The 14,945-nt window shown below is 47.7% G+C and overlaps 1 protein-coding gene across 3 annotated transcripts in view; it reads right to left on the bottom strand.

The window, feature by feature from the left end:
* NSF (N-ethylmaleimide sensitive factor, vesicle fusing ATPase) overlaps positions 1-14,945 on the bottom strand; it is a 165,357-nt gene that overhangs the window by 104,183 nt on the left and 46,229 nt on the right. For all 3 annotated transcript variants that reach the window (XM_054014424.1, XM_054014425.1, XM_054014426.1), the window contains exons 5-6: positions 7,268-7,434; positions 6,082-6,189 (exon numbers count right to left, since the gene is read on the bottom strand). In XM_054014424.1, coding sequence (XP_053870399.1) covers positions 6,082-6,189; positions 7,268-7,434 — 275 coding nt within the window. The remainder of the gene's footprint in view (positions 1-6,081; positions 6,190-7,267; positions 7,435-14,945) is intronic.

Genomic DNA, 14,945 nt, shown 5'->3' with positions numbered 1-14,945 from the left:
AAGGCATACTTCAGATGGTTTGTGCAGGAGAGAAAGGTGTCGCCCTTGGAGTCCCTGCCCAGAGCTGCTCTGGAGCAATATAGGTTGAATTTCCTGTTTGCCTGGGAAGCAAAAAGGTCTCAGGATGGCATTCCCCACTGGGTGAATATCTCATTCAGGATGGAATTGTGTAACTCCCATCCATGATCTAGGGAGAAGTGTCTGCTGATACTGTCCGCCAGAGAGCTCTGTGCCCTCAGAAGGTATGTTGCCAGGAATGTTATGCAGTTCCTGATGCACCAGTTCCATAAGCTGACTGCCTCTACACAAAGAGGAAGGGATCTTGCCCCATCCATTTTGTTTATGTAGAAGAAAGTGAGCATGTTGTCTGACATCATGTGAACGTGGCTGGAAGGAATCAGTGGGAGGAATGCATTGCAGGCAAGGCAGACTGCTCTCAGCTCCTAGAAGGTTGATATGCATCCTGACTTCTCTAAGAGTCCAGAGGCCTTGCACAGTATGAGTGCCCATGTAGGCTCCCCATACTAGGGGGGATGCATCTATGATGGTCATGTTGGCTGTGGGACAAAAAGTACTCCCACACATCAGAACCAGTTTTGACCACCAAACCAAAGAGGTTGCGAACTTGACCAGAACTGTTACCCTAGTAATCATGTTGGTCCTGTCTAAAGAGTAAAAAGAACTGAGCCAATCCTGCAGATAATGGAGGTGGAGTCTGGCAAATAGCAGTACATAAGTACATGAGACTTAGTAGAGAAAGACAGACCCTGATTGTGGTTCAGTAATAATTAGTCATGGCATGGAACCTCTCCAGAGGGAGGTAGATCCTTGCTGAGACTGAATGTAGTCTATAGAGGACTTTTCTTTGTTTATGCAGACTCCCAAGGATGCAAGGAGACTGAGTAAAAAGATGGTAACTGACTGGACCTCCTGACTGAATCTGCCCATCAGCAGCCAATTGTCCAAGCATGGGGAAATACCGTAACCGTTTCACCTCATCTGGGCCACCAGCTCTGAGAAGATCTTCGTGAAAATCCTGGGTGCTACGGGTAGATCAAACAGAAGAACTCTGAACTGGTAGTGTTCCTGTCCTATCAGAAACCCAAGGAACCTCCTGTGGAACTGAAGAACCTCCACAATTTTTAAAAAAGCCGGTAAGCCTGACTTCAGTACCGGGCAAACTGGTTTAAACTATAATAAAGAACAATATTGTCAGAAATATAGATGAACATAATTTGTTGAGGAAGAGTCAGCGTGGTTTTAGTAAAGGGAAATCATGCCTCACCAATCTACTAGAATTCTCTGAGGGGGGGGGGTCAACAAGCATTTGGACCAAGGGGATCCAGTGGATATAGTGTACTTTGATTTTCAGAAAGCCTTTGACAAGGTACCTCACCAAAGGCTCTTAAGCAAAGTAAGTTGTCATGGGGTAAGAGGGAAGGTACTCTCATGGATTGGTAACTGGTTAAAAGATAGGAAACAAAGGGTATGTATAAATGGTCAGTTTTCAGAATAGAGAGAGGTAAATAGTGGTGTCCCCCAGGGGTCTGTTCTGGGACCAGTCCTATTCAACATATTAATAAATGATCTGGAAAAGGGGGTAAACAGTGAGGTGGCAAAATTTGCAGATGATTCAAAATTACTAAAGATAGTTAAGACCCAGGCAGACTGCGAATAGCTACAAAAGGATCTCTCAAAATTGCGTGACTGGGCAACAAAATGGCAGGTTAAATTTAATGTTGATAAATGCAAAGTAATGCACATTGGAAAGCATAATCCCAACTATAAATATAAAATGATGGGGTCTAAATTAGCTGTTACCACTCAAGAAAGATCTTGGAGTCATTGTGGATAGTTCTCTGAAAACATCCACTCAATGTGCAGCGGCAATCAAAAAGCGAACAGAATGCTGGGAATCATTAAGAAAGGGATAGATAATAGGACAGAAAATATCATGTTGCCTCTATATAAATCCATGGTACACCCACATCTTGGATACTGTGTGCAGATGTGGTCACCCCATCTCAAAAAGATATACTGGAATTGGAAAAGGTTCAGAAAAGGGCAACAAAAATTATTAGGGGTATGGAATGGCTTCCGTATGAGGAGAGATTAATAAGACTGGGATTTTCCAGCTTGGAAAAGAGACGGCTAAGGAGAGATATAATTAAGGTCTATAAAATCTTGACTGGTGTAGAGAAAGTAGAGAAGGAAGAGTTGTTTACCACTTCTCATAACACAAGAACCAAATGAAATGAATAGGCAGCAGGTTTAAAACAAATAAAAGGAAGTATTTCTTCACACAACGAACAGTCAACCTGTGGAACTCTTTGCCAGAGGATGTTGTGAAGGCCAAGACTATAACAGGGTTCAAAAAAGAACTAGATAAATTCATGGAGGATAGGTCCATCAATGGCTATTAGCCAGGATGGGCAGGGATGGTGTCCTAGCCTCTCTGGGAATGAGCGACAGGGGATGGATCACGTGATGATTACCTGTTCTGTTCATTCTCTCAGGGGCACCTGGCATTGGCCACTGTGGGAAGACAGGATACTGGGCTAGATGGACCTTTGGTCTGACCCAGTATGGCCGTTCTTATGTCCTGGAAAGGAGTGACTGAAAAAGATTTGGGAGAGGTGAAGAATGGAGAATAATCAGCTGAACCCAAGCTCCCAGTGTGACCGTGTGGCTAAAAAGACTAATGTGATCCTGAGAGGAATAAACCAGGGGGAAAGTAGGAGTAGAGAGGTATTTTACCTCTTCTACTCAAGTAAGAGTAAAGAGGTATTTTACCTCTCTATTTGGCACTGGTGAGACTGCTGCTGGACTACTGTGTCCAGTTCTGGTGTCCACAATCCAAGAAGAATGATCATAAATTGGAGATGGTTAAGAGAAAAGCCACAAGAATTATTAAAGGATTAGAAAACTTTTGAGGGTACATCTACACTACAGGGGGGAGTAGATTTAAGATACGCAAATTCAGCTACATGAATAGCGTAGCTGAATTCGACGTATCGCAGGCCGACTTACCCCGCTGTGAGGATGGCGGCAAAATCGACTTCTGCGGCTTCCTGTCGACGGCGCTTACTCCCACCTCCCCTGGTGGAGTAAGAGCATCAATTCGGGGATCGATTGTCACGTCCCGATGGGACGCGATAAATCGATCCCCGAGAGGTCGATTTCTACCCGCTGATTCAGGCGGGTAGTGTAGACCTAGCCTTACAGTATTAAATTCAAGTTCAATCTAGTTAGCTTAACAAAGAGAAGGGTTAGAGAGAACATTGTTTAAGGGGTAACTTGATTACACACTATAAATACAAATAGGGAACAAATAGTTAATAGCGGGCTCTTCAGTCTAGCAGAGAAAGGTATAACACGAGACAAAGGCTGGTGGTGTGCAGACTGAATGAACAGTGCTAGCTAAAAATCTTCAATCAAGCGCATGAAGGATAAGCAGACCTAGAGAGAAAAACACATTACTCTGGAGGGAATTCTGCATCAAAAAACTACACATTCTGTGCCAAATGAAAAAAAATTCAGCACACAATGTTTTAAAATTCTGCATATTTTATTTGTCAATAAATAAATGTGGAGGCTTCAGCCTGGCAGTGGACAGCAAAGGCCACTGGCTGCATGGAGATGGGAGATCGTCCTGCACTTGCCCCCCCACACTCCACCCATCGGCACACGAACTGACCAGTGAGGCTGCATCCGACCGTGACACAGTGCAAGGGGCAGGCCTGCCCCAGAAACACCCCAGGGCCCTGCCCCTCTGCATCAGGCACACCAAGACAGCAAGCGAGAGGGGCTGAGTCTCACATGCCACCCCCCCTTAGCCACTGTTCCAGATATGGGGCAAGCAGGCTCAGCCTGAAGGATCCAAGTGTGGAGAGGTTTAGTATGGGGGGATCCAAGTATGGGATGGGAGGGTTCTGTGTAGGGCAATCTGGGTGCAGGCAGCTTGGGGCGGGGGGGTCCGGGTGTGGAGAGATCTGGATGCACAGGGGCTTGTTGGGGGATTCTGGGTGCAGGGGGAATGGGACTCTGCGAGGGGATCCAGGTGAAGGTGGTTGGGGCTCAGCAGAGGGAATGGGAATTGGTGGGGTGGGGGTCTGGGTGTAGCTGGTAGGGGCTCAGTGGAGTGGGGGTTCAGGTGAGGGAGGGTTCCTTGGGGTGGTGCAGGAGGAGTGTTTGAGTGCAGGGGGCAGTCTGGGTGCACGGGTGGGAATCCAGATGCATGGGGGAGAGGCTCAGAGGGGGTCCAGGTGCAGGAGGGGTGGGGCTCAGTGGGGGAGTCTGGGGGCGGGGGGGCTCTGGATGCAGGAGGTGAAGCTTGGCAGCGTGAGGATCTGTATATGGGGGTATGTGGCACTCTGTACCTCAAAGCAGCACACTGGAACCCCCATATTCATCACTGTCATATAATTACGATATGTTCCGTACAGAGTATGCCTTGTGAGGAGGTATTTTAAAAGCCAATCTGTTGAACATTAATATCCTGTTGGATTGTATCATTGTATGTGAAGTTACAAAGTTTTGCTGTGTGTGTGGGTTACTGAAACATGTTGTGAGGTTGGGAACACCCACAACCAGCCTTTCAGGTACAACAATGGAATAGCCAGATGCACTGATGTCCCACTGCAGGGAATCCACTCTCCCAACGACCATCTCAGAAAGAGCATGTATACAATGGAGACTGCTTGACTCACGTCACAGCAAAGATCTTTCCAGCAAGCTGGAAGAAACTATAAGAGGGGAAGTGACATCATGACTTGGCCTCATTCCCACTCCCACCCCCCAACTCAACACCTGGAAACACATCTGGAGGACAAGGCTGTTTCACCTTGTGTATTGAAGATCTGTGACGTGTATGTTTCATCTATTCAGGTGAGACACTGATAGATTCAAATCCTGTTTAGTTTATAGTACTCAGATTGAAAATTTACTTTTATTTCTTAGGTAACCAACTTTGATCTCCACGCTTACTACTTATTATCACTTAAAATCTCTCTTTCTGTAGTTAATAAATCTGTTTTATATTTTACCTAAAACAGTGTGTTTTGGTGGAAGTACTTGGGAAATCTCAGCTCAGTTACAAAGGCTGGTGTGTGTCTTCTCCACATCAAGTGAGAGACGGACTGGGTGATGAACTTACACTGGCCAGGCTTCTGACCAGGGCAAGACGGTACAGCTCTGGGGTGCAAAGCTGCGTGGCTAAGGGGAATTGGCTGGAGCCTCTCTATTGTTGCTTTATGAGTGGCTGAGAGAAGCATTCATGTAACTCAGTTGGGGGGTATCCCTGCCTGTGGATGTCTGTGTAAGTGCAGTACCTGCCAGAGGTTTGTAGCTTGCAAACAGCATCATAGTGTGAGAGGGAGCCCATGTTGGTGGGACAGATGATTGCACCCCGGGAACCCCATCACGGGGGTCTGGATGCACGGGGGTTGGGCAGACGGGGGAGCAGCTGCCCCTACAGTGATCCCCCTGCAGCTGAGGAGCAATGGGGGTAGGAAGTGGGGGGGGAGAGGTGCATAGCTGGGGAGGTTTCTGGGGGTGGGTCTGACCCAACCCCAGCTGCTCCTTGCTCAGGAAGAGCAAGTCCCATCCTCCCCTGCCCCAGCCCAACCAGGACTAGCAGCTGAGTCTGGCGCAGGGTAGAAGCCACTGGCCGGGACATCCCCAGCTCCCCACCCTCAATGCAGTCATTTGCCTCTCCACCAACTCCTCCGGGCACCTGAAATGACGTACCCGCGCTGCTGGGGAGGGGCACGTGATAGCTCTTGCAGTTTCCCTTTGCTTCCCCATCAGAAGTAATTTTTCTGTGGGTAAGCAAAGAAAACGGCGTATGCGCAATGGCACGAAATTCCACCAGGAGTAACATATGGATGAGAACACCAAGAAGAACTATTGTTTCTTTTTTTTCTCCCCTCCTGGTACCACTACAAAGAAGAGTTAAGTTGTTTGGGAACATTAATTGTGCATTTCCATTCCAAGCATGTCGGTAAAATTGATGAGCATGAGAAGAGAATAAGACCCATGTCCTTTGGGATTAGTTTCTAGCATGAATCCCATCTGCCCTACCTTTTGTTTCTTGCTTGTGCCAGGCTCCCCTTTGAGAATGCTGGGATCCATGCCTTCAATATCCTTCACCAACAGGCCAAAAAGTTTATCGTTGAAACTGAACACAAGCTGTGGAAGGAGGTAAAGAAGAAAACCATTAATTTAACTTGTTCAAAAGATGCTAGGACTTCAATGGGAGTAGGGTAGGAGGGACAGGAACAGGATTTGAGGGAAGACAAAATCTTAAGCAAATAGTTGATTGAAAAAGAATTAGTCCACTCCTGTCACAACTAGTCAAGAGAATTAAAATCCTACTCTACGACACAAACCAACATTTCACCTTTTGCAAATAATTCTTCAAAGATGGACAAATTGAAAACTGGCCAACAGTTACGTGTCTAATAAAACATCACAGGCAACGGGTTGGGGAAACTGCAGAAAACCATTGACGTATATTTTGTGGAACAGATAGTTTAGAATATCTTTATCTGCAGATTAGTTTATTACAGAAGTCTCTGAGGCGGTGACCCACTGTCCTCTCTTCGGCATGGAGTCGAGCACAGTGATAGTACTTAGCAAACAGTAAGGATTCGTAAAAGCCATTATCTCCTCAAGGACATAACAGACTCTTGGTCAAACACTTATAACAGATAACATTTAAACCAATATCTTAAAATAATAATAAATGTTTGCAACTCTACGGAACCTTACACCTGAGGATCTCAAAGTGCTTTAAAAGCAATAGTTTAAATCTCAACCACCTTCCAAGACCCGCAAATGTTCCTATTTTACTTCTGGGAAACTGAGGCACAAAGCGATTAAGTGACTTGCCCAGAGTCGCACAAGAATTACATCCAGTTACATCAAGTCTGAATTTGACCCAAAATCTGTGGCCAAGTTGGCTTCAGAACCCAGATCTTATAAGGCTTTGATTTTCTTTATGGGGAGGGCTATGGAAAAGTCAGGTTTTGTACCACTTTACTCAGGTTGTCCCTCCAGACAATGAAGCACTTATGGTTATAGACAATCTCTGACAGTGCGACACGCCCTCTTCTCAAAGTGATGGGAATGCTCAGCAATGCCAACAGTTTGGTTAAACATTCCTTAATATTTCGTAATACAGAACCTACCAACAGTAGGAGATTTGTCACCTCAAGCATTAGAGTTGGATGGAAGTGATGGAAACTACAGCAATGAATTCACACACCTGTTGTCCTACTGAGAAAGCCAGGCTGTTGAACTGCTGGATGAATTCAGCAGCCATCTTGTCTGTGTCATACGGGTTGGCATCAATGCTCTTCTTCTGCAGAAAGTCTATCTCAATTGTCATAGTGCCGATGCACTGCTTGGTCTTGTCGAAAGTGTATGGGGAGACTGGGGAAAAAAAAAAAAAAAAAAAACACATATTTCAGCGTGGTGAAATCCCAGTATAACCTTGACAATGCACCTAACATGCTGTAAACTGGATTGTATACTCTCCCAGCTATATACAGGAATACCACTACTATAGCCTAGCGAGTGTGATTCATAGAAAACATTTCACCCACGCTTGAAAAATCCCAATTACAATAGAAGAATTTATTTCTGTTATAATAATCATCTGGTTCTTTGCAAAAATTCAGTCTCCTTGTTAGCCTGTGTAAATCTTAGCTTGGGCTCCTTGTGTGTGTACATAAGGGCAGCCTTCCCCCTCACCATATAGAAAAACCTGGGCAGAGTTAGACACTTACCATACGGAAGAAACACTTTGCAACTGAAGTCAGCTATAAAAACGGATCAACATTCTTGCAATGCAGCAGCCATGAGTAATTTTTATCTATCCTGACATTAAAACTAACAAAACTCATCGAAACATGCATAGCAAGCCAGCGTACTACTAAACAGATAGTCAGTCAGTCTATGGTGTGAGACAGTTTTTGTATCTTAGGGCTTGTCTACACAGGGGGGTGCACACTGCATTACACAAGCTGCAGGAATAGTGTGCATACTGGATGGTATACCCTCTGTCAATGCACATCCTTGTGTACACACAGAGGCAGTTTGCTGCAAACCAGGGGTATTCCAGGCTCCTTTGCTTTGCTACCGAGCAGCGTGCATGCTGGGATTTTTCTCACTGTGCATTGTGGGATACATAGTGGAAGCCAGGCTAGTTCCAAATTTTAAATAATCCCATGATTCATCTGTCTCCATACTTCCTTTAGGGGTGGGCTAGCACCATATTCGAACTGCTGTTGGCCAGCATGGATCCAACAATGCTCCGCATTGCTATGCTGCAAATGTGCAGAGGCTGTTTGAGCTGTATGTCAGCACTCAAAGCCAGAGGAGTTCGGCTTTGGACTTCCCCAGCTGCATCACCAAGCAGACGATGTGGCAGCAGCTCCTCCAGCGGCTAGAGGATCTTTAGCAACGGTAGAAGCAGGACGAGGAAGAGGAGGAACACACGGAGCAGTTGACAACAGAGAACCTGTTCCTGGAGGAGCTTCACCATGTGCAGCGCTGTCTCTGGGCTTGGGAAACCAACGCAGATTAGTGGGAAAGGATTGTTCTTCACACCAGCAGTGCCAAGAGAATTTCAGGATTGGGAACGCAACCTTTCTAGAGATATCTGCTGAACTGACTAGCACCTACAGCAGCCGCCTACCAATGTGCAGTGCCTCATAGCAATGGAGAAGTAGGTCACAACTGCCATCTGGAAACTGGCCACCCATGAATGCTATTGGTCCATTGCAAATGAACTCAGCATGGAGAGATCAACAGTTGGCCACTGTCAGGCAGGTGTGTGATGCCATGAAAAAGGTACCGTCGCACCAGGTTATAAAGCTTGGTAAAGCTCAGTGTTATTTGTGATTTTGCACATGTAGGATTCCCAAACTGTAATGGGACAACTGATGGGACCCATGTGCCTAGCATTTGCCCCTCCCCACCCTTAAGGCACAGAATTCATAAACAGAAAGGGGTTTTTCTCCATCGTGCTCCTGGATTTGTAGACCACCGTGGCAGGTTCACAGATATAAATGCAGAGTGGTCTGGAAGAGTCTACCATGCTAGGATCTTTCGGAATTCAGCTCTATTTACATTAACGGAGAAAGGACTGTTGCCTCCAGGATAACTATACCATTAATGATGTGGACAGGCCTCCATAACAAACCCGCCCCTGCAGAGAGGGGCACCGCGCAGGACGGTCAGTGGGAGCCTGCAGCAGAGCAAGAAGGAGACAGCTGGCCGGGCGCAGCAACCAGCGCAGCCGAGGGACAGAGCCGTTGGGGGAGGCAGGACACAGTCCTGAGCTCAGGTGAGCTTCGCCCTCCAATGCCTGGGGCAAGGGAAAGTGAAACTAAACCCCGCAGCACGATGGAGGGGAAAGGGCTGGTGCAGGTGCCGCTTCCAAACACCTACTCCCTCTCCCCCTCCGGTGGCACTGTGCCAATGCGGGGAGCCGGCCCTGATTCCCAGGGAGATCCTCACCTGCTCCCTGTGAGAGCCCGGTTCTGCCCTCCTTGCCCCTGGGTCCCCTGGAGGGCAAAGTACTCAGAGACTGGGAACGTTTAGAGACCCTGCGAGCTGGGGGCATTCTCAGCCTCCTCCTTGTTCATAGGTTCCCCCGGGCCAGAAAGGACCGTTGTGATCATCTCCTCTGACCCCCTTGTATTAATTCTAATGAACAATGCCACATTATGCAGTATTCATTTTTGAAAGTTTGTAATAAGCGATGCTCCAGGGGGAGAGGAGGGGAAAGCGGGGGGCACAAGGTGGAAGTTTCAGCTAGGGCACAAAATATCCTTGCACCGGCCCTGGATGGAGTAAGCAGTTAGATTTGCTAATGAAGTATCTAACCCACATTATTATGGGCAAGAGATTGAACGGAACTTAAAATGTCAGATTCAGATCTATGTTGCCTGGGAACAGGGGAGAACGGGAGAAGAAAGACAGCTGGGACTTTCTCCTGATACTTACTCAACTTACAATTAAATTAAGCTGCCTATGCTTCCTCCTCCCCTGTACTATGCCACTTCCCCCCCAAAGCGTACTACGATTGGTGCACCTTGGAAGGCTTACCTGTTTTTCTCCAGTCTGCCCGAACTCCCAAGCCAAATCCTAACTGCTCGCAGCAACTTAAAACCTAATTCTGCAGGGCCGGCACTTCCCTTTAGGCGACCTAGGTGGTCGCCTAGGGTGCCAGATTTGGGGGGCAGCATTTTGCCACCCTCGGCGGCGGGGGGTCCTTCTGCGCTCCGGGTCTTCGGTGGCAATTCTGCGGCGGGTCCTTCACTCACTCCGGGACCCGCCGCCGAAGTGCCCCGAAGACCAGGAGCGCGGAAGGACCCCTCCGCCGCAGAATTGCCGACAATGACCGGGAGCGCGGAAGGACCCCGCCGAGGGCGCCAAAAACCCTGGCCCACTCCTGTAATGAGATCTGCTAACACAGACCCTTACACCTGAAAAGATTCCCACTGAAGACAATAGGACAGCATATAGGTGTTTAGAATCTGATATAATGGATCCCACTACAGGACTGGAACCTCTGTTTATAACCTCTTGATGGAAGAACCTTTCCTTACCTATGGATGGGACAACACATTGTTAAATACTAGAGGCTGCAAAGGCTCTAAACCGCCAGTCCTTGCCAACACTCACCTTCCCACTTCATCCCCAATCTGCATCTGAAGTCATCCAAATGTGTGTGTTTAGCATTTCCACAGATCAGGCCTCCTATGTGCCTCAATGTGGATTTAGATGCCTAAATTTAGTTTGAAAATCTTGGCTTACAAACCAGATTCTTTTTAACTGCCCCCAATTTTGAAGCCCTATTAATTTGTGAGAGCTGTCTTCCCCAGACATATACTGTAGGAGTATGCCTTTGACAGGTGATCCCAAAATTAGTCAGAAAAACTACCTGGCTGAACAGAAAGCAAACTCCTAATTATCAACCTTAACAATGGGTTTGTAATCAGAGTTTCTTGACACTAATTCCCTGGTCCTGATGGGGATGGTGTGAAACATTTTGTGCCACTGCTGAAACTAGGAACAATTCATTCTTGCCCTTGAACCATGCATGCACCAGCCTTTTTTGCCCCAAGTTTGCACAATAGAAAAAGAGCAGATGAGGGGGAAAATATTGCCCCCCAAAAAATGACTTTTCAATGTTCAGTGTTCAATTTAACATCTGTGGTGAGCAGGCTCAAAGCCCCATACGTGCACATACTGCACAATGCACCAGTATAACAAAAGGCTTTTCAAGAATAGACTAAGCATCAGCTGGATTCATGAATATGTGCTATGGTGACTGGGGCTATTTAAATAAACAACAGATATTTTAGACTGACATTTGCCAAAATATTGCCATTCACAAAGCTCTGGGCTCCAGCAATCCACATACGCTGATACTAAGGGCAGTCAGCAGCGAACCAGCTGAGCGGCGAACAGCAGAGGCTAACAGCGGGAGTTTGCCTGGGAGTTCGCGTGGGGAGAGCGCACTGAGGCTTTCATCTGCAGGTTTCTCTGAGTAGTTCCTGCAACAGTTGAGGAAGCTCCTAAGAGGACGGTGATATGGAAGGTGAGCGATCAGCTGTTGTAACCTGCACAGGTTGTGCCATGTTTGTCTTTCTTCCGCAGGACAGAAGCGACTTTGTCTGTACAAAGTGCAAGCTGGTCTCCATACTGGAGGAGAAGGTTTGAGGGCTGGAGAAACAAGTATCGACTCTGCGTTGCATAAGGGAAAATGAAGATTTCCTGGACAGACGTCAGGAGATGCTTCTACGGCCACAATGTTCTGAAGATTCAGAGCAGGCGGAGCAGGGACAGAAGGATTGTGAGGAGGTTTGGCAGCATGTGACCTCCAGAAAAAGAAAGAGGAGCGTCCATGCACCAGCAATGGAGATACAGGTGAGGAATCGTTTCCATGGTCTCTCTACAGGTGCTAATGCGGAGAGTGGACTAGATGGCCCATCTGAGGGGAGGGAGCAGAAGGAGACTCCACCGATTGGAAGGCAAAAGATGCACTGTCCTAGGGATGGGGGTTCCACGACCACCACTCCCAAGAGGAGGAGGAGGGTGGTGGTGGTCGGGGACTCCCTCCTCAGGGGGACTGAGTCATCTATCTGCCGCCCTGACCGGGAAAACCGAGAGGTCTGCTGCTTGCCAGGAGCTAGGATACACGATGTGACTGAGAGACTGCCGAGACTCATCAAGCCCTCGGATCGCTACCCCTTCCTGCTTCTCCACGTGGGCACCAATGATACTGCCAAGAATGACCTTGAGCGGATCACTGCAGACTACGTGGCTCTGGGAAGAAGGATAAAGGAGTTTGAGGCGCAAATGGTGTTCTCGTCCATCCTCCCTGTGCAAGGAAAAGGCCGGGGTAGAGACCGTCGAATCGTGGAAGTCAACGAATGGCTACGCAGGTGGTGTCGGAGAGAAGGCTTTGGATTCTTCGACCATGGGATGGTGTTCCAAGAAGAAGGAGTGCTAGGCAGAGACGGGCTCCACCTAACGAAGAGAGGGAAGAGCATCTTCGCCAGCAGGCTGGCTAACCTAGTGAGGAGGGCTTTAAACTAGGTTCACCGGGGGAAGGAGACCAAAGCCCTGAGGTAAGTGGGGAAATGGGATCCTGGGAGGAAGCACAAGCAGGAGAGCGCAAGAGGGGAGGACTCCTGTCTCATGCTGAGAAAGAGGGACGATCATTGAGTTATCTTAAGTGCCTATACACAAATGCAAGAAGCCTGGGAAACAAGCAGGGAGAACTGGAAGTCCTGGCACAGTCAGGGAACTATGATGTGATTGGAATAACAGAGACTTGGTGGGACAACTCACATGACTGGAGTACTGTCACGGATGGATATAAACTGTTCAGGAAGGACAGGCAGGGCAGAAAAGGTGGGGGAGTTGCGTTGTATGTAAGAGAGGAGTATGACTGCTCAGAGCTCCGGTATGATACTGCAGAAAAACCTGAGAGTCTCTGGATAAAGTTGAGAAGTGGGAGCAACAAGGGTGATGTCGTGGTTGGAGTCTGCTATAGACCACCAGACCAGGGGGATGAGGTGGACGAGGCTTTCTTCTGGCAACTAGCAGAAATTGCTAGATCACAGGCCCTGGTTCTCATGGGAGACTTTAATCACCCTGATATCTGCTGGAAGAGCAATACAGCGGTGCACAGGCAATCCAGGAAATTTTTGGAAAGTGTAGGGGACAATTTCCTGGTGCAAGTGCTGGAGGAACCAACTAGGGGCAAAGCTTTTCTTGACCTGCTGCTCACAAACAGGGAAGAACTAGTAGGGGAAGCAAAAGTGGATGGGAACCTGGGAGGCAGTGACCATGAGATGGTCGAGTTCAGGATCCTGACACAAGGAAGAAAGGAGAGCAGCAGAATACGGACCCTGGACTTCAGAAAAGCAGACTTTGACTCCCTCAGGGAGCAGATGGGCAGGATCCCCTGGGAGAATAACATGAAGGGCAAAGGGGTCCAGGAGAGCTGGCTGTATTTTAAAGAATCCTTATTGAGGTTGCAGGAACAAACCATCCCGATGTGTAGAAAGAATAGTAAATATGGCAGGCGACCAGCTTGGCTAAACAGTGAAATCCTTGCTGATCTTAAACGCAAAAAAGAGGCTTATAAGAAGTGGAAGATTGGACAAATGACCAGGGAGGAGTATAAAAATATTGCTCAGGCGTGCAGGAGTGAAATCAGGAAGGCCAAATCACACTTGGAGTTGCAGTTAGCAAGAGATGTTAAGAGTAACAAGAAGGGTTTCTTCAGGTATGTTAGCAACAAGAAGAAAATCAAGGAAAGTGTGGGCCCCTTTCTGAATGAGGGAGGCAACCTAGTGACAGAGGATGTGGAAAAAGCTAATGTACTCAATGATTTTTTTGCCTCTGTCTTCACGCACAAGGCCAGCTCCCAGATTGCTGCACTGGGCAGTACAGCATGGGGAGAAGGTGACCAACCCTCTGTGGAGAAAGAAGTGGTTCGGGACTATTTAGAAAAACTGGACGTGCACAAGTCCATGGGGCCGGATGCGCTGCATCCGAGGGTGCTAAAAGAGTTGGCGGGTGAGATTGCAGAGCCATTAGCCATTATTTTTGAAAACTCATGGCGATCGGGGGAGGTCCCAGATGACTGGAAAAAGGCTAATGTAGTGCCCATCTTTAAAAAAGGGAAGAAGGAGGATCCGGGGAACTACAGGCCAGTCAGCCTCACCTCAGTCCCTGGAAAAATCATGGAGCAGGTCCTCAAGGAATCAATTATGAAACATTTAGAGGAGAGGAAAGTGATCAGGAACAGTCAGCATGGATTCACGAAGGGGAAGTCATGCCTGACTAACCTAATTGCCTTCTATGATGAGATAACTGGCTCTGTGGATGAGGGGAAAGCAGTGGATGTGTTATTTCTTGACTTTAGCAAAGCTTTTGATACGGTCTCCCACAGTATTCTTGCCACCAAGTTAAAGAAGTATGGGCTGGATGAATGGACTGTAAGGTGGATAGAAAGCTGGCTAGATCGTCGGGCTCAACGGGTAGTGATCAATGGCTCCATGTCTAGTTGGCAGCCGGTTTCAAGTGGAGTGCCCCAAGGGTCGGTCCTGGGGCCGGTTTTGTTTAATATCTTTATTAATGATCTGGAGGATGGTGTGGACTGCACTCTCAGCAAGTTTGCAGATGACACTAAACTAGGAGGCGTGGTAGATACGCTAGAGGGTAGGGATCGGATACAGAGGGACCTAGACAAATTAGAGGATTGGGCAGAAAAAAAAACTGATGAGGTTCAACAAGGACAAGTGCAGAGTCCTGCACTTAGGACGGAAGAATCCCATGCACTGCTACAGACTAGGGACCGAATGGCTAGGTAGCAGTTCTGCTGAAAAGGACCTAGGGGTCACAGTGGACGAGAA

The sequence above is a fragment of the Malaclemys terrapin genome, chromosome 25 (assembly GCF_027887155.1).
Source record: "Malaclemys terrapin pileata isolate rMalTer1 chromosome 25, rMalTer1.hap1, whole genome shotgun sequence".
Lineage (NCBI taxonomy): Eukaryota > Metazoa > Chordata > Testudines > Emydidae > Malaclemys > Malaclemys terrapin.
The sequence above is the reverse complement of the archived record's forward strand: the minus strand, read 5'-3'. Positions and strand labels throughout refer to the sequence as shown.